This window comes from Moschus berezovskii, chromosome 20, assembly GCF_049115385.1.
Source record: "Moschus berezovskii isolate FMDL1 chromosome 20, NW_MosBer_1.0, whole genome shotgun sequence".
Taxonomy (NCBI): domain Eukaryota; kingdom Metazoa; phylum Chordata; class Mammalia; order Artiodactyla; family Moschidae; genus Moschus; species Moschus berezovskii.
Window position 1 is genome coordinate 8,891,364 of NC_142479.1, and position 20,059 is coordinate 8,911,422.

Sequence of the window (20,059 nt, forward strand, 5' to 3'; positions counted from 1 at the left end):
ATCCTTGAGCACAGCTTATTTTCTATTGGAATTGTGGGCTTCACCTTCTTTTATCCATCTCTTGCAGTTCTCAGAGAAGAGGGGCTCCCTTCCGAGTTTAGATGGACTCCTAGCTATGGCCTTTCAGGGAATATAACTGTCGGTGGGGTTGATAATTGCCTTCTTCTAAGCGTTTGCTGTGAGTGTTAGAAATGCCAATTATTTTTCTTCCCTTTCCTCACTGTCCATCTCTCTGAGCCTCCAGGTAGAACAGGCCTAGTCCAGGGTCACACTGGCTCGGGGAGTGCAGCTAGACCCTGTAGATCAGACTCTCATTGCAGGGCATCATTCGGTGTACTCTCAGTGTCCCTTTCTTCTCCTGGTGTCCCTTCAGACTTCTCCTTCAGGCTCCTTTGTGTTCATGTCACTTGTGTATTAACAGCCAAGTCCTGTCTAAGCTCAGTGTATGCATACAAGGTCCTGCCACCTCTCTTGTCCCACCCGGGTAAGCCTGAGGCCTTTCCCTGTGTGTGGAAGGGGTTTTCTCGGCGTGTATCTGACTCAAGCAAGCCCAGCCACATGTGGGTATAGAGCCCTTTGACTGCTTGTGTCCACACCCCAGCGGAGAGCAGGCTGCGTGTCATGGTGAGCGGACAGGCAGAGCTGGCGGACCAGGTTGACCTCACACCCTGAGGGGTGTCTCCGTTCTCCCGGGTGGGTATCTCAGCATATCTTTGTTGCTGCTCCTTCTGGGAGCAGAAGGGCAGACGGGGAGAAGCAGCAGCCATACTGGCCAGTCTCAGCTCACAAATATCAAAGCAAGACTGGCTGATGGTCTCTATCATTGCAGAGCGTCCCACCCGAGGTGGCCCCTGAGGGGCACACACCATCCACCTCCCAGAGGGAGGGCTCAGAGCACCAGTCCCCTGCCCGGGAGGCCCAGTGCAAGCTCCAGGTGAGCATGGCCACGGAGGGCTCAGCCCAACTGGCGATGAAGGCGGAGCAGGCCAGGCCTGCTACACAGACACCACCCAGCACGCACCCCGGGGCCCAGTCTCAGGCTGCCACGGAACTCAGCAGAGCCGGCCCTGACCCAGAACTCTGAGAAGCCCTGCCTCGGAGGTAGCAGTAGGACATGGAACCCAGCAGGGCAGAGCAAATAGATGAGGCATTTGGGGCTGCTGCTTGTGATTGTGTGGAGGTAGTGCTGAGCCACACAGGGAGGAGTCCCCCAGAGATGGGGCTGGTCCGGGAGCAATGGCTGGCCTCACACCAGGCATTTTGGAGCCTGCAGAGAAGACTCTGATGCTAGGTATTCTTATAGAATCTCTAGGAAGCTTTCGTGCCCACTTAGGCACATGGTAATGCTGTCCTGTGTCAAACTCTTATTCTCCACCAGCTCTAGCTCTGACCGTCAAACTCAGCCAGCCTCAGACACATCCAAAACCTGTCCCTACAGAAGTTGGAGCTCCAGGTGCAACACCCAGGGATCCACTGAGGGGAAATCGAGACCTGAGACGTCCCCTCCCAAAGAAATGGGGCGAGCCGGATACTGGCAAGCACACTCAGCACATCGGATCTCTGTGCCTGCACGAACCACAGCCCCAGGCCCCAATGTCCCACCCCGTTTTCCAGAACCTCCACATATACGTGAACTTACAGCTGCTTGGGCTTTGGCAGCAGAACCCAAGTCAGGGCCTGAGTGAGCACCTGCAGAGGGGCAGCCTACCCTGTCTCCTGCCAAGGACTCAGACACCCACCGTGTCTGTCCCACCCATGCATGGAGAACAGGTCCATGCTCTGGACAGAGAACCAGAGCCCTTTCATCAAAAACCTCGTCCATGGACGCGGTTGGCTCTGCAGGCTCCATCCCTTTGTGTTCCCCATGGCAGCGGTCCACTCGCTCCCCACCCAGGGGAGATTGACTTCCCTTCCCCTGAGCTCATTTTCATTAGGCTCCTAGGTATCTTTCTTCTCATCTTTTATGTCTTTTATGGCTTTCTGTATATTTTGCTCTCAAGTGTGTGTCAATAAATTTTCCTTCTTTGATGCCATTTTCGAATATGGAGGCCTTCAAAATGCAGTGTAAGCATCACCACTGTCTACATTTGGCCACCCTCATTCTATCCCCCCCACACGTCCCAGCAAAGCCTGGATTCATGGTAAGCACTCCCCGTTCCTCTCTCCTCCTCCTCCTGACAACATTGAGTCTACTTCTCTCTACATTTCTTCCCATCCTTTTGGGGTCCCCAATCAATGTCAATCACTAAAATAAAAGGAAACTGGATTTTGCTCTGACTGAAGGCGAAAGCTATAGTCTCTCAGCATTGTTAAAGTCTTGGTATCCCCATGAATTCTATAATCCATGCAATTCTCTAGGTCAGAATCCTGGAGTCGGTAGCTTTTCCCTTCTCAGTGGATTGTTCTGACTCCCCACATATTGGAAGACCAAACTGGAGAATTCCGGTCCCTATGTCATTTGAAGTAGCCTTTGTGTATCTGAAAGGACAGTGTAGGTCTTTTCAAGATGTTATCTGCCAAATGAAGCCCTCTTGGCAAATGTGCTCTGAATCTCCAGGTAGGCAATGCTGTTGTAAGTGGGACACCTCAGGCACAAGGAAATGCTGAGTTTTTCCGCCGGCACAAACAAGCTCACAACAATAAACGAGGCAGGAGAAATGGAATGATAAACCCACAGCAACAAAGGGAGAAGTGTTCCTTAGAACACAAGGTCAGATCCACCATCCTTGTGAACCCCACATGCTAGAGAAAATCAGTGATCGGGAAAGAAAAAGAAGAAACAAGTCCAATGTGAGGCAATGCACATGGCTAGTGTAGCTCAGAGACTGCCAGATGCTTTGCATCTACACGCAGACAAAGGGAAACACAGTGCAGGTTGCGATGGTCATCATCTCCGAGCTAGGTGCTCAGGATGGTGTCAACCAGCCTTCGGGACCAGAAGAGGGAACGGAGGGCCTAGCAGAGCCCATAGAAATCTTTCTCGCTCTCTGCCAGAAGAATGTGCTGAACCCATCAAAGTCCCACTGGAACATCTCTTGGTGATCAGTGCCCACCCTCATGGTGGATCCCATTCCACTTCTGGCACGGTTGATCCTGTCTTCTGAGATGCTCACCTCTGGTGGTCCAAAGCCGCAGGCTTGCTTGGGGCCTGTGCAGACGAAACTCCCTTAAGACGCTCACACGTCCAAGGGCACATAAGGATGCCTGTGGCCTCTGGCTCACAGATAGAAGATCAGTGCCCTGTCAACCAAAGTTGGGGATCGGTGCTGAAAGGGAGGCCACCCCAGCCTCCCCCTTTCACTGGAGAAAGTGTCCTTGCTTCTAGAGCTGCTGAATCCATTCAAATGTGGAAATGCAAGCTGAAAAACACCCATATTTCCGAGAAGGTCTCCAAAAGAGTTTAGGAGCGACACATTGGAAACCAGAGGGGATGACATGCATGTCCATGGAAAGTTAACACCTCTCAACAAATGCACTTCAGATGATTCATAGCCATACGTTCCATGCAAAACGGTTCACAAATCCAGAAGGAAATGGGGCAGACATTAAACATGAGCTTTGAGTCTTCACACACAATACCGAAAGGCACTACACAAAGAGTAATCAGGGAAGACAGTGAACTTTGTCAAATGCAAGATTTGGGCTCTGGGAAAGACCGTCTGAAAAATGCAAATGACACATCCCAAGCGGGAACACAACTGTTTGCATACACGAAACGTAGGCACAATTTGGCTCCTAGTTTGAGAGTCGCTTATACTGCAAGGAGATCCAACCAGACCATTCTAAAGAAGATCAATCCTGGATGTTCATTGGAGGGACTGATTCTAAAGCTGAAACTGCAATATTTTGGCCACCTCATGCGACGAGTTGACTCACTGGAAAAGACTCTGATGCTTGGAAAGGTTGGGGGCGGGAGGAGCAGGGGACGACGGAGAATGAGATGGCTGGATGGCGTCACCGATTCTGTGGACATGAGTTTGAGTGTACTCCGGGAGTTGGTGATGGACAGGGAGGCCTGGCGTGCTGTGATTCATGGGGTCGCGGAGAGTCGGACACGACTGAGCAACTGAACTGAACTGAACTGAACACAAACGGCATGAACACAAACAAGCTTGAAGGAGATGTCTGAAGGGAAACCACGTGATGGAAGGGAAATGGAGAGTACACCAAATGATTCCCATCACTGAAGGCCTGAGAAACACGGTCTAGCTGCACTCCACAATACCCGTGGGACCCAGGACTAGGCCTGTTCCACCTGGAGGCTCAGAGAGATGGACAGTGAGGAAGGGGAAGAGAAATCCTTTTTATTTCTAATACTCACAGCAAATGCTTAGAAGTAGACGGCAAGTATCAACCTCACCGAGAGTGACATTTCCTGAAAGGCAATAGCTAGGAGTCCATCTAACCCAGAGGGAAGACCCTCTTCTCAGAGAACTGCAGAGATGGATGAAAGAAGGTGAAGCCCACCAATCCAATGGAAAATAAACTGTGCTCCAGGATCAGAAGAATTCCTCCTGGTAAGAGAATGTCACTTCCCCCTACCCCCGACCCCCACCGTGGGGCATTTCAGAGGTAGCACACTATTTCTCTAAAAATACCAACGGTTACACAAATACAAATGATTATTAGAGAATACTATCAGCAATTATATGGCAATAAAATGAATAACCTGGAAGAAATCGACATATTTCTAGAAAAGTACAACTTTATAAAACTGAACCAGGAAGAAATACAATATCTGAACTGACCCATCACAAGCACGGAACTAGAGGCTATAATAAAAAATCTTCCAGCAAACAAAAGCCCAGGTCCAGACGGCTTCACGGCTGAATTCTACCAAAAATTTAGAGAAGAGCTAACACCTATTCTACTCAAACTCTTCCAGAAAATTGCTGAGGAAGGGAAACTTCCAAACTCACTCTATGAGGCCAACATCACCCTAATCCCAAAACCTGGTAAACATCCCACAAAAAAGAATACTACAGGCCAATATCACTGATGAACATAGATGCAAAAATACTTAACAAAATTCTAACAATCAGAATCCAACTACACATTAAGAAGATCATACATCATTACCAAGAGGGCTTTATCCCAGGAATTCAAGGATTCTTCAATATCCGCAAATCAATCAACGTAATACACGACATTAACAAACTGAAAATAAAAATCATATGATTATCTCAATAGATTCAGAGAAAGCCTTTGACAAAAGACAAGATCCATTTATGATAAAAACCCTCCAGAAAGTGGGAATAGAAGGGACATATCTCAACATAATAAAAGCTATATATGACAAACCCATAGGAAACGTTACACTCAATGGTGAAAAACTGAAAGAATTTCCCCTAAAGTCAGGAACAAGACAAGGGTTCCCACTCTCACCACTACTATTCAACATAGTTCTGGAAGTTTTGGCTACAGCAATCAGAGCAGAAAGAGACATAAAAGGAATACAAATTGGAAAAGAAGAAGTAAAACTTTCACTGTTCGCTGATGACATGATCATCTACACAGAAAACCCTAAAGAATCTACCAGAAAACTACTAGAGCTAATCAATGAATACAGTAATGTTGCAGGATATAAAATCAACACACAGAAATCACTTGCATTCCTTTACAATAATAATGAGAATATAGAAAGAGAAATTAAGGAAACTATTCCATTCTCTGTTGCAACGAAAAGAATTAAATACTTAGGAATATATCTATCTAAGGAAACAAAAGACTTGTACACAGAAAACTATAAAACACTAGTGAACATAATCAAAGAGTACACTAATAGATGAAGAAACATACCGTGTTCGTAGATTGGAAGAATAAATATTGTGAAAATGAGTATACTATCCAAAGTCATTTATACAATCAATGCAATCCCTATCCAGCTATCAACGATATTTTTCATAGAACTAGAACAACTAACCTCACAATTTGTATGGAAATGCAAAAAACCTCGAATAGTCAAAGCAATCTTGAAGAAGAGAATGGAACTGGGGGAATTAACCTGCCGGACTTCAGGCTCTACTACAAAGCCACAGTCATCAAGACAGTATGGTACTGGCATAAAGACAGAAACATAGATCAATGGAACAAAATAGAAAGCCCAGAGATAAATCAACGCACCTATGAACACCTTATCTTCGACAAAGGAGGCAAGAATATAAAATGAAGAAAAGACAGTTTCTTTAACAGGTGGTGCTGGGAAAACAGCTCAGCCACTTGTAAAAGAATGAAACTAGAACACTTCCTACACCAAAATTAACTTAAAATAGATTAGAGAGATAAATGTAAAACCAGAAACTATAAAACTCCTAGAGTAGAACGTAGGTGAAACACTCTCTGACATAAATCACAGAAGGATCCTCCAAGACCCACCTCCCAGAATAATGGAAATAAAACCAAAAATAAACAAATGGGACCTAATTAAAATCAAAAGCTTCTGCACAGCAAAGGAAACTATAAGCAAGGTGAAAAGACATCCTTCAGAATGGGAGAAAATAAAAGCAAATTAAACAACTGATAAAGGATTAATCTCCAAAATATACAAGCATCTGCTGCAGCTCAATTCCAGAAAAATAAATGACCCAATAAAAAATGTGCCAAAGAACTAAACAGACATTTCTCTAAAGAATTCATAAAGATGGCTAACAAACACATGAAAAAATGCTCAACATCCCTCATAATCAGAGAAATGCAAATCAAAACCACAATGAGATAGCATTTCACAGCAGTAAGAATGGCTGCTATCCAAAAGTCTACATGCAATAAATGCTAGAGAGGTTGTGGAAAAAAGGGAACCCTCTTACACTGTTGGTGGGAATGCAAACAAGTACAGCCACTATGGAGAACAGTGTGGAGATTCCTCAAAAACCTGGAAATAGAACTGACTTATGATCCAGCAATCACACTCCTGGGCATACACACCGAGGAAACCAGAATTGAAAGTGACACATGTACTCCAATATTCATCGCAGCATTGTTTACAATAGGCAGGAAATGGAAGCAACCTCGATGTCCATCTGCAGATGAATGGATAAGAAAGCTTTGGTACATATACACAATGGAGTATTACTCAGCCGTTAAAAAAAGAATGCATTTGAATCAGTTTTAATGAGGTGGATGAAACTAGAGCCTATTATACAGAGTGAAGTAAGCCAGAAAGAAAAACACCAATACAATATACTAAAGCATATATATGGAATTTAGAAAGATGCAAATGATAACCCCGTACACGAGACAGCAAAAGAGACACAGATGTATAAAACAGTCTTAGGGACTCTGTGCGAGAGGGTGAGGGTGGGATGGTTTGGGAGAATGGCATTGAAACCTGTATATTATCATATGTGAAACGAATCACCAGTTCAGGGTCGAGGCATGTTACAGGATGTTCAGGGCTGGTATGACCCAGAGGGAAAATAAAGGGAAGAGGGAGGTGGTAGAGGGGTTAGGGAGAGGGACCTCATGTACACCCGAGGCGGATTCATGTCAATGTATGGCAAAACCAACCAATATAATATTGTAAAATAATTAGCCTCCAATAAAATAAAAAAAAAAATACCAACGGCTGTTCTCAGGGCATTATAACCAAAGAATCCCAAAATGTCTATGGAAACACAAAGGAGTCAAAAGAATCAATGCAATCTGCCACAAAGCCCTGAAATGGACATAGCAGGCTGCTTGATAGCCAATTAGACTATGGCACTAGGATCATCAGGACAGCATCGTACTGGGAAGAATTCAAACACTCAGAACCAGATCCATGGAATAGAATTGAGGGTCCAGAAAAAAACCCAAGCTTCAACGGTCAATTCCTCGACGCCAAAGGAGGGGAGGTGATAAGAATGGGAACAAGAGCCTCTGCAATGAAAGGCCATGGGAATTGGAGATGGCTTCAGCTGAACAATCACATTGGCTTTTGGTTTTATAACATGTCAGATTCAGTGAAACACATCAACGCAAAGCCTGAAGTGATGAAGCTCCTGGAAATAAGCATGGGCCATAGTCTCCTTCATGTAATGGACTTCTCAACATGTGTATGTCTGTGGGGAAGAAAATTGGGTCTCTTCAATCAAGGAAACAGTAAACGAAACGACACCCATGGGCTTCCATCCACTTGAAAAGCTTTGCATCAGAAAAACTGAGCATTCACAAATCAAAATGGTAACAAACTGAACAAAAAAGAATATTAGCAAGCAGAATATCAGAGAAGGGTTTCCTACGTAAAAGAGACTGAGAACTCACACAGCTACATCTCCCAGAACAAACCCCAGACCTATCCCTTCCCCTAACATCAACTCCAACCCCAAACCTTTAACTCAGTCGACAGGAAGTCCTAAAGCCTCAACCTAGGTCAACAACATACATGCGTCCATGCATTCACAGGCATGCAAGCATTCAGAGGAGAGACACAGAGATGAAGAGGCAGACTGAATTTGGAAAGGTCAAGAAAGAGAGGGAACGAACAAGAGAGACTGGACAATGGAGAGAGGAAATGAGTCGATTTCACAGATTTTGCATGAATCTCTCTTGAGTTTGGAAACAATGACAGTGCCTATTCCTCCTGCAAGGGGTAAAATGACCCAAGATGATGAGACTCAAAGACAAGGATTCGGGGAGCCACTTTTGGGGCATACTCCCCCAGTCCTCAAGGCCTAGTGGGGCAATTGAGGAGGACGAGGAAGGTTGATATCAGATGCAGGGGTCAAGAAATAGGCAGAAAGGGGATTGCCTTTTCCCAGGTCCCAGAGCCCATCCAGGCCTGATTCTGCCCCAATCTGTGCTAGGTCAGTTCTGTGTGGAATCCATTCTTTGGGAAGTCTCAGTGTCCAAGCTCCATGTGATATCGGCCCAGTGTTTGAACTGGCACTGGAGCTGTTCGTAGGCTGACAGACCTAGGCAGGAGATGGGACAGTGACCCCCACTCTGCAGATGGAGAGACTGGGGACACCCTGCAGGGCACATGCCTTGCACAGGGCCACTTCAATTCTGAGAAGGAGCCTGTGCTGAAAGCAGCTGTGTCCTCAGAGCTGAGGCCCTGCCTGCACCCAGGTCTCCCCAAGGCTGTGGGGTGGGCTGTGTGTGTCACTGTGCCTGCACATGGCCTAAGGGCGTGGGGAAACAGCCAGAAACCAAGAGGCTCCCTTCGGGAGCTTTCTGGAAGGGACCGCGGCCATGAACCAGGAAATGATGTCACTTCCTGGCAACAGAACCCAACAGAACCCGCAACCCTGGTATCCAGGCCCTCCCCAGCAGAGGGGAGCCCCCAACCAGATCACTTGTTTTCAAGATGTTCTGTTGTTTGCCCCTGTCCAGATGCCGGGGCCTCAGTAGAGCTCACAGGCAGAGCCTGTGGGAACGTGGTCGACGCTGGCTCAGGGACCACCCAAAAGGCCTCTGGCCCTTTACCCAAAGGAAAAGAAAGGTAACTGGGGAGGCCCAAGCCGTGTCCGGGAACCTCTCCCGTCCCACATGGGGAAGCCTGAGGCCTTTCCCTGTGTGTTGATAGGGATTTCTCAGGGTGTGTCTGCCTTAAGCAAGCCCGGCCGCATATTGGTCAGGAGCTCGTGGGTTGCTTTTGTAAACACCCCAGGGGAGAGCAGGCTGGTGGCATGAGAAGCAGCCGGGCAGAGCTGGCTGCCCAGGCTGACCTCACTCCCTCAGGGGTATCCCCGTCCTCCCGATTGTGTATCTGAGCAGACACTCGTCTCTGCTCTTTCTTGGAGCAGAAGGTCAGATGGGCAGAGGCAGCAGCCCTCCTGGCCAGGCACAGCTCAGAAATATCGAAGGAGGGTTGCTGATGGTCACTGTCATTACAGAGCGTCCCACCCGAGGTGGTCCCTGAGGGGAACACGCCTACCACCACCCTGAGGAAGGGCTCAGAGCACCAGAACCCTGCCCGGGAAGCCCAGTGCAGGCTCCAGGTGAGCATGGCCACGGAGGGCTCAGCCAAACTGGCGAAGAAGAGGAAGTGGGCAAGGCCTGCTCCATAGGCACCACCAAGTACACACTCTGGGGCCCAGTCTCAGGCTGCCACGGAGCTCAGCACACCTGGCTCTGACCCAGAGCTCCGAGAAGCCCTTCCTCAGAGGCAGCAGGAAAACCTGGAGCCAGCAGTGCAGAGCACAGAGTTGAGGCGCCTGGGGCTTCTGCATGTGAGTGTGGGGACGCCGTGCTCAACCACACAGAGAGGAGTCTCCCAGAGCTGGGGCTGGGCCTGCACCAAAGGCTGGCCTCACACCACCCATCTTGGAGACTGTAGAGAAGACTCCGAAGCACGGTCTTCTTAACGAATCTCTAGGAAGCCTTCATGTCCCCTTAGGCACATGGCAAGGCTGGCATTTGCAAACTCTTCTCTCCCAGCTCTAGCTCTTGCCTTGAAACTCAGCCAGCCTCCACGTACAAGACCCGTCCCTACAGACGTGGGAGTTACAGGTCCAGGACCCAGGGATCCAATGAGGGGAGATTGAGACCTGAGACAACTTTCCCAAAGCCACGGGGCGAACCGGGTACTTGACAGCCCCTTGAGCACATCGGAACTCTGTACCTGCATGACTCCCAGCCCCAGGCCTTGATGTCTCACCATGTCTTCCAGAACCTCCACCTTCATGTGTACATGCACATGCTTGGGCTTTGGTGGCAGAACCCGAGTCAGGGCCTGAGTGACCACTTGCGCAAGGGCAGCCTGCCCTGGCTGCTGCCAAAGACTCAGATGCCCACCATGACTGTCCTTCTCCTGCAGGGAGATCAGGCCTCTGCTCTGTACAGACACCCAGAGCCCTTTCGGGAAACACATCATCCAGGGGCGCGGTTTGCTCTGCAGCCTCCATCCCTGTGTGTTCCCCGTGGACGCCGTCCACTCCCTTCCCCCCACCCCAAGGGGAGATTGATTTCCCTTCCCCTGAGTTGATTTTCATCAGGCTCCTAGGCATCTTTCTTCTCATCTTTTATGGCTTTCTGTATATTTTGCTCGCACGTGTGTGTCAATAAATTTTCCTTCTTTGATGACATTTGGGAATGTGGAGACCTCCACAATGCTGTGTAAGCATCACCACTGTCTACATTCTGACACCCTCATTCTATCCCCTTCCCACTTCCCAGCAAAGCCTGGATTCATGGCAAGCACTCCCCGTTCCTCTCTCCCCCACCTGAAAACATTGAGTCTACTTCTCTCTGCATTTCTTCCCATCCTTTCGGGGTCCCCAATCAATGCCAATCACTAAAATGAGAGGAAACTGGATTTTGCTCTGACTGAAGGTGAAAGTAATAGTCTCTCAGTATTGTTAGAGTCTTGGCATCCTCATGAATTCTACAGTCCATTGAATTCTCTAGGCCAGAATCCTGGAGTGGGTAGTTTTTCCCTTCTCTGGGGGATTGTTCTGACTCCCCACATATTGGAAGACCAAACTGGAGAATTCTGGTTTCTGTGTCATTTGAAGGAGCCTTTGGATATCTGAAAGGACTGTGTAGGTCCTTTCAAGATATCATCTGCCAAACGAAGTCGTCATGGCAAATGTGCTCAGAATCTCCAGGTAGGCCGTCCTGTTGTAAGTGGGACACATCAGGCACAAGTGAAAGGCTGAGTTCTTCCGCCGACACAAACTCACAACAATAAACCATGCAGGATAAATGGAAAAATAAACCCACACCAACAAAGGGAGAAGTGTTCCTCAGAACAAAAGGCCAGAGAAAGACAAACCATCCTTGTGGCAACCACATGCTCGAGAAAATCGTTTATCAGGAAGGAAACAGAAGAAACATGTGCAGGTCCAATGACAGGGAAAGCACATGGCTAATGTAGCTCAGAGACGGCCTGACACTTGGAGGTCTTCTCGAGTTACGACAGGAACCCCCGGGACTTGCTAGTTTTGTTTCAAAGAAATCAGGTCGGCCTTCCAGGTGAAAGTGGAACCTCGGGATTCCTTTCAAGTTGCTGTAGGGCATGAGGGCCTCATTTCGACTGGAGTGGGTAAACTCAGCGTTCCTCTCCAGTGGCCAGGGATCGTGGGGTTGCTATGAAGTTTCCACTGAGGAGGCAGGCCTAGTCTTTGTTGAGGATGGAATTCTGCTTTCCGCCCTGATTTTAAAGTACTGTCAGGTCTGCTGTCTTTTCAAGCAGGAAATTTGCACTTTTTCGAGAGTCTCAGCAGGGGATTCATGCCTCAGATCGTGTTGGCAGGTGATACTCGGTGTTCCAATGGAGCTGCTTTAAGCACAACATGACTCATCTCTAGTTGAGTGTGAACTCAGTGACCTTTGTCCTTGGTGTCGGATCCACGGGGTTGCCATCGATGTCAATTGATGAGACAGTACTCGACAGGTGGTGCGAGGGGAAGTTGGGATTCCTCTTCAGTTTAAAGTGGAATGGCCCATTTTCTTCAGTGAGGTGTGACCACGGGACTTCTCTTAAGTTGTGGCAGGAAATTCGGTTTTCTTCTCTCATCAGGATGGGCATCACTGGCCGACCCTTAAGTTGCTTCAAGGAATCCAAAATTCATATCCAACTTGGAGAAGGAACTCTGGACTTCTGTCTATGTGCTGCATGGAAAAAGGGAAGGGCCTCATCCTGCTTTGAAAGAGGAACCTCGAGGGTTTTCTCGAGTTGCTGCTGGAAATGTGCTTATCCTCTTGAGTAATAATTGGAATATCAGGGAGCATCCCGTGATGTCTCTGGGAAGTTAGAACGCCTTTCCATTTGCAATGGGATCCTCAGGATTCCTTTGTAGTCGCTGCAGAGAAATATGTCTGCATCTAGATTTGAGTCCTTTTCACTCAGGATTCCTCTCCAGTAGCAACAGAGTTTTCGGGACTGCTCTACAAATTCACCTGGGAGTCAGGCCTCCTCTTGTGTTCAGACATGGAACTCCTCCTTCTTTTCGATTTGTAAAAGGGGTGTTAGGCCACAGTCGAGTTGAATTTCTACCTGGAGATTGTATTGAGAATGCTCGCGGTGTCAGGTTTCCTATCCTCTAGTGAGTTGATCCTCGAGGATACATTTGAATCTGTGCAGTAGAATTAGACAATATCTAGAGTGGGTGGGGAAATTGGTACCTTTTCCAAGTGTGATTTGAAATCCAGGTTATTCTACTGAGTTTCAAGATGGTACCAACCTCCTTCTACTATGCGAGGGAACATCCGGTTTCCATTCCAGACAAAGTAGTGGATTCGTCTGTCATCTGGAAAAGAGGACTGGAAAACAGGGCACTTTGTCAGTTGTGGCAGGAAATTCGCTGTTCGGGTCGATTGGAGTGCGGTAGGTCACTGTAATTTTTGATTCACATAAAGGATCTTAAGTAACCTGTGAGGTTTCTTGCTGGAATTTGAGACTTCACTTTCGAAACGGTAACGGAAATTTTCTTCATCTCACGTTGAAGGCAGAATCTTGTGGTTTTTCTCGACTTGCGATGGGGACATAGGAACTCGCTTGTGTTGCTTCAGGGAAGTCAGGTCTCCTTTCGTGTTGGAAGGGGTACTTCTGGATTACTCATGAGACGTGGAATTTGAATAGAGCTTCATCTAGTGTTGAGTCTGAAAATTGTGTGCTATTCTCCAATGGAGACGGCTGTGTCGGGAAATTTTTGAGTCCATAAAGCATGTTAAGTACCTGTTCGAGTTTCAAGCGGGAATGTGGGATTTCTCTTGGGACTCTGCAGTGGAAAATTTTCTCATCTCACTTTGAGGGGAGAATCTTGTTTTTCTTCTCGAGTTGCGGCTGGATGCTTGGGGTACATCTCAAGTTGCGACCAGGAAGTCAGGAACTCACTCGTGTTGACCCAGGGAATTCAAGTCTCCTATCGTGCTGAAAGTGAAACTTTGGGATTCCTGTTGATTCGCACCAGAGGAATACGGCCTCATCCAGCTTTGAGTCGGTCAACTGTGTGTTCCTCTCCAGTGACGAAAGGGATCTCAGGGTTGCTATGAAGGTTCTATTGGGGAATCACGTTTCGTCTGAATTTGAGGCATGGAAATCTGCTTTTCTATCGAATTTTAAAAGGGGAATCAGTCCTCCTGTCGTCATAAGGGGGTTCATAAGGATTTTTCTACAGGCTCAGCATGGTTGTCATGTATCACGACATGTGGTGATGTCATAGTCGGTTTTCCCTTGGAGCTTTGCTAGATCATCAGGACCTACCTCGATTGGAGGAGGCACTCAGAGTCTTTTATACTTGCAGCGGGATCCATGGGAGTGCATTCGAGATTCATAGGAGAAAGAGGCCTCCTCTTGTGGTGGGAGAAGAGGAAAGGATTCCTCTTGTGCTGAAGCAGGGTTTGAAAGCTCATATCGTGAGGAGGTTGGAAATACAGAGCCCTTCTGGAGGTATGGAAAGAAACTCAAGTTTTCTCTCAATTGAAGATGGGTATTCTGAGAGCCCCTTGAATTGTAAAGAAGAATTAAAGCCTCCTATTGTGTGTCAAGAGAGAACTCGCCTCGGGATTGTTCTTCAGGCGCTGCAGGAATAGAAGGGACCCATTTGACGTTCCTGGGGAATCTTGTGTTTTTCGGAGAGTTGCGGGGGGATGTTTGCCTTTCCTCTCGACTTACGACAGGGAACTCAGGTTGACAATCTGTTGCCTCAGAGAAGTCAAGTTGCGAGGGGAAGGTCGTGATTGTTTTCGAGTCAATGCAGAGGTTTCGGGCTTCAATTCGCATTGAAAGGGGTAATCCCAAAGAGTTTCTCGAGATGGGGCAGGAAATTTTCGGGTCCCTCGCGTGGCAACAGGGGCCTCACAGAGCCTCTCAAGTTGTCTCTGGGAAGACCGAAATCCTTTGAGGTGTAAGGAGATGTTGGGATGCCTTTGGAGGCAGTGCAGGGGAATAGAGTCTCATCTGGAGTTGAGGCCTTATCCTCAGGGTGCCTCTCCAGTTCCGACAAGGATCTCAGTGATTCTATGAAGTTTCAACAGGGGAGTCATGCCACGTCTCTTGGTGGGGTATGGAACTCCGCTATCTTTTTGAGTTATAAAGCGGTGGGAGGCCTCATGTTGAGGTCCGTTTCTGTCCTGGGGCTTTTTCTCCATGATGCACCTGGGAAGTCAGGCCTCCTTCTGTGTTGTGAGTTGATCCCGGGGTTTTGCTTTGAATCGGTACAGTGCAATCAGTCCTTGTTTTCAACGGATGGGGATATCGGTGTCTATTTGAATTCTATTAGGACTCCCCGGGGTCCTCTCTAGTTTCAATGGGAGATGTGCCTCCTCTTCAGATTCGACGGGAACATCGGGATTAATTTCCAGACGATTCAGGGGAATCGATCCTCACTGGAGATGACAATGGAAAATGGGTCTCTTCTTGAGCTGTGGCAGGAACCTCGCTTCTCCTCTCGAGTTGGGCCGTGTATCTTGGTTAACTTCTTGAGTTGCCTATAGGGTGTCGTGTATACTTTCAAGTTTGAAGAGCGAATGTGGGATTTCCCTTAAGACGCTTCACTGGAAAGGGGTGTCGTTTCGCATGGACTGGAGCATTTAATGATTTTTCGCGAGTTGCGTCTTGAAGCTTGGAGGTCTTCTCGAGTTACGACAGGAACCACTGGGACTCGCTACTTTTGCATCAAATAGGTCATGTCTGCTTTCCTGTTGAAAGTGGAACCTCGGGATACCTTTTGAGTGGCTGCAGGGCATGAGGGCCTCATTTAGACTGGAGTTGGTAAACTCAGCGCTCTTCTCCAGTGGCCACAGGGAACTTGGGGTTTCTATGAAGTTGCCTCTGAGGAGTCAGTCTTAATCTTTGTTGAGGATGGAACTCTGCTTTGCGCCTGAGTTTAAAAGTATTGTCAGTTCTGCTGTCTTTTCAAGTTGGAAATTTAGGTTTTTCGAGAGTCTTAGTGGGGGATTTATGCTTCAGATCAAGTTGGAGGGTGATACTCGGTGTTCCACGGGAGCTGTTTAAGCACAACATGACTCATCTCTGGTTGAGTGTGAACTCGGAGTCCTTTGACCTTGCTGTAGGATCATCAGGGTTTCTCTCGAGTGTCAATTGATGTGACAGGATCTCGACACGTGATGCTAGGGGAAGTCGGGATTCCTCTTCAGTTGAAAGTGGAATGGCCCATTATCTTCGGCTGAGGTGTGACTACGGGGCTTCTCTTAAATTGTGGCAAGAAATTGGTTTTCTTTTCTCATTGCGACGGGTATCTCTGGGTGACCCTTAAGTTGCTTAAGGAATTCAAATCTCATATCCAAATGGCCAAATTAATTCTGGACTCCTGTCTATATGCTGCAAGCAAAAAATGGCCTCATCTTGCTTTGAGAGAGAAACTCGGAGGTTTTTCTCCAGTAGCTGCTGAAAGTGCACTGATCTTCCTGAGAAACAACGGGAATATCAGGGAGCCTCCCGTTTTGTCTCTGGGAAGTCAGAACGCCTTTCCATTGGCAAGGGGAACCTCAGGATTCCTTTGAAGTAGCTGCAGAGAAATAGGTCTGCATCTAGATTCGAGTCCGTTTCACTCAGGATTCCTCTCCAGTAGAAACAGGGTTCTCGCTGTTGCTCTCCAGATTCACCTGGGAGTCAGGCCTTGTCTTGTGCTCAGACATGGAACTCCGCTTTCTTCTCGATTTGTAAAAGGGGTGTTAGGCCACAGTCGAGTTCAATTTGTATCTGGAGATTGTATTGAGAATGCTCGGGGAGTCAGGTCTCCTCTAGTCAAGTGAGTTGATTGATACACGAGGATACATTTGAATCTGTGCAGGGGAATTAGACAATATCTCGAACGGGTGGGGAATTCAGTACCTTTTCGAAGTGTGTTTTGAAATCCCGGGGATTCTGCTGAGTTTCAAGATCGTCCCCGCCTCCTCATACTGTGAGATGTGGACGTCCGGTTTCCATTCGAGTCAAAACAGTGGATTCAGCTGTCATATGGAAAAGAGGACTGGAAAAAGGAGCACTTTTTCAGTTGTGGTGGGAAACTCGCTGTTCCTCTCGATTGGGGCGGGGTAGGTCGGTGTAATTTTTGAGTCACATAAAGGATGTTAAGTAACCTGTCCTGTTTCTTGCAGGAATGTAGGACTTCTCTTGAGAATCTGCAACGAAAATGTTCCTCATCTCGCCTTGAGGGAAGAATCTTGTGGTTTTTCTCGTGTTGTGGCAGGAAACTTGGGGTCTCTATCGAGTTGCGACAGGGACATAGGAACGTGCTTGTGTTGCTTCAGGGAAGTCAGGTCTCCTTTCGTGTTGGAAGGGGTACCTCGGGATTACTCTTGAGACGTGGAATGGGAATAGAGCCTCATCTAATTTTGAGTCCGAAAATTGTGCGCTCCTCTCCAGTGGGAGGGCTATGTCGGTAGTTTTTGAGTCACATAAAGGGCGTCAAGTACCCATTCAAGATTCAAGCGGGAATATGGGATTTCTGTAGAGAATCTGCAGTGGAAAATTTTCTCATCTACCTTTGAGGGGAGAAATGTGTGGTTTTTCTCGCCTGCGGCTGGAAGCTTGGGGTACTTCTCGAGTTGCAACTGGGACCTCAGGAACTCACTCGTGTTGACCCAGGGATGTCAAGTCTCCTATCGTGTTGGAAGGGCCATCTTGGGATTCTTCTGGAGGAGCAGCAGAGGAATACGGCCTCATCCAGCTTTGAGTCGGTGAACTGTGTGTTCCTGTCCAGTAGCGAAAGGGATCTCGGGGTTGCTATGAAGATGTTACTCTGGAGTCGGGTTTCGTTTCTATTTGAGGCATGTATTCTTCTTTCCTATTGAGTTGTAAAAGGGGAATCAGGCCTTCTGTTCGTGATAAGGCAGTTCATTAGGATTTTTCTACAGGCTCAGCATGGTTGTCATGTATCCCGTCATGTTGTGATGTCATAGTCGGTGTTCCCTTGGAGTTTTGCTTGAGCATCAGGACCTACCTCGATTGGAGGAGGAACTCAGAGTCCTTTATACTTACAGCAGGATCCATGGCAGTGCATTAGAGTTTCCTCGAAGAAAGCGGCCTCCTCTTATGGTGGGCGAAGAGGAAAAGATTCCTCTTGAGTTGAAGCAGGGTTTGAACGCTGATATCGTGAGAAGGTTGGGAATATGAAGCCCTTCTTGAGGTGTGAAAAGAAACTCGTTTTCTATGAATTGAAATGGGGATTCTGGGAGACGTTGAGTTGTAAATAGGAATTCAAGCCTCCTATCGTATGTCAAGAGAGAACTCGTCTCGGGATTGCTCTTCAGGCACTGCAGGATATGAAGGGCCTCCTGTGACGTTCTTGGGGCATCTCTTGGTGTTTGGCGAGTTGCTGGGGAACGTTTGTCTTTCCTTTCGACTTACAACATGGACCTGAGGTTGACACTCTGTTGTCTCAGGGAAGTCAAGTTGCGAGGGGAAGGTCGTGATTGCTCTCGAGTAAATGCAGAAGAATCAGGCTTCAATTCGCATTGAAAGGGGTAATCCCAAAGAGTTTCTCGAGATGAGGCAGGAAACTTTCGGATCCCTCGCGTGGCAACAGGGTTCTCACGGAACCTCTCAAGTTGTCTCAGGGAATACTGGATCCTTTGAGGTTTGACGAGACTTTGGGATGTCTTTGGAGGCAGTGCAGGGGAATAGGGTCTCATCTGGAGTTGAGGCACTATCCTCAGGGCTCCTCTCCAGTTCCGACAAGGATCTCATTGAACCCATAAGTTTCAACAGGGGAGTTATGCCACGTCTCTTGTTGAGCCATGGAATTCCGCTATCTTTTCGAGTTATAAAAGAGGTGGGAGGCCTCATGTCCAGCTGCATTATTGTCCTGGGGCTTTTTCTCCATGATGCACCTGGGATGTCAGGCCTACCTCTGTGGTGTTATCTGATCCTGGGGGTTCTCTTTGAATTTATATACTGGAATCAGTCCTTATGTGAGTGGATGGGGATATCGATGTCTTTTTGAATTGTGGCATGACTCCCCGGGGTCCACTCAAGTTTCAATTGGAGATGGGCCTCCTCTTCAGATTTGACGGGAACATCAGGATTAATTTCCAGACGAAGCAGGGGAATTGATCCTCACCTAGAGATGACAAGTGGAAAATGGTTCTCTTCTTGAGCTGTGGCAGGAACCTCGCTGCTCCTCTGGATTTGGGCCGGGTATCTGGTTTAACTTCTTGAGTTGCGTATAGGGTGTTAGTTATCCTTTCCAGTTTGCAAAGCGAATGTGTGATTTCTCTAAAGACGCTGCACTGGAAAGGGGCGTCGTTTCGCGTGGAGTGGAGCATTTAATGGATTTTCGGGAGTTGCATCTTGAAGCTTGGAGTTCTTCTCGAGTTACGACAGGAACCAATGGGACTCGCTAGTTTTGCTTCAGAGAAATCATGTCTGCTTTCCTGTTGATACCAAACATCGGGATTCCTTTAGAGTTGCTGCAGGGCTTGAGGACCTAATTTAGAGTGGAATGGGTAAACTCAGCTTTCCTCTCCAGTGGCCACAGGGATCTGGGGGTTGCTATGAAGTTGCCACTGAGGAGGCAGGCCTAGTCTTTGTTGAGGATGGAACTCTGCTTTCCACGTGAGTTTAAAAGGATTGCCAGGTCTGCTGTCTTTTCAAGCGGGAAACTTGGGGTTTATCGAGAGTCTCACAGGGGGATTCATGCCTCAGATCATGTTGGGAGGTTATACTCCGCATTCCACGGGAGCTGCTTTAAGCGCAACTAGACTCATCTCTAGTTGAGTGTGAACTGGGAATCCTTTTACCTTGCTGCCAGATTCACGGGGTTGCCCTCGAGTGTCAATTAATGTTACAGGACTCGACACGTGGTGCGAGGGGAAGTTTGGATTCCTCTTCAGTTGAAAGTGGAATGGCCCATTATCTTCGGCTGAGGTGTGACCAAGTGGCTTCTCTTAAATTGTGTCAGGAAATTCGGTTTTATTCTGTCATCGGGACGGGTATCTCTGGACGACCCTTAATTTGCCTCAAGGAATTCAAGACTCATATCCAATTGGAAAAGGAACTCTGGACTTCTGTCTATGTGCTGCAGGGGAAAAAAGGGACTCATCCTGCTTTGAAAGAGGAACCTCGAGATTTCTCTCGAGTTGCTGCTGGAAGTTTGCTGATCCTTCCGAGTAACAACTGGAATATCAGGGAGCCTCCCATGCTGTCTCTGAGAAGTCAGAATGCCTTTCC

General features: G+C 47.7%; 2 protein-coding genes across 2 annotated transcripts in view; both read left to right on the top strand.

Moving 5' to 3' along the window:
• The window catches only part of LOC148774616 (uncharacterized), an 89,544-nt gene that overhangs the window by 9,062 nt on the left and 60,423 nt on the right, over positions 1–20,059 (top strand). The window contains exons 2-3 of the mRNA XM_088828876.1: positions 830–1,039; positions 10,026–10,151. Coding sequence (XP_088685002.1) covers positions 830–1,039; positions 10,026–10,151 — 336 coding nt within the window. The remainder of the gene's footprint in view (positions 1–829; positions 1,040–10,025; positions 10,152–20,059) is intronic.
• Positions 1,237–2,013, top strand: LOC148774617 (uncharacterized). The gene is made up of 2 exons (XM_088828746.1): positions 1,237–1,255; positions 1,379–2,013. The coding sequence occupies exons 1-2, from the start codon at positions 1,237–1,239 to the stop codon at positions 2,011–2,013; spliced, it is 654 nt and encodes a 217-aa protein (XP_088684872.1).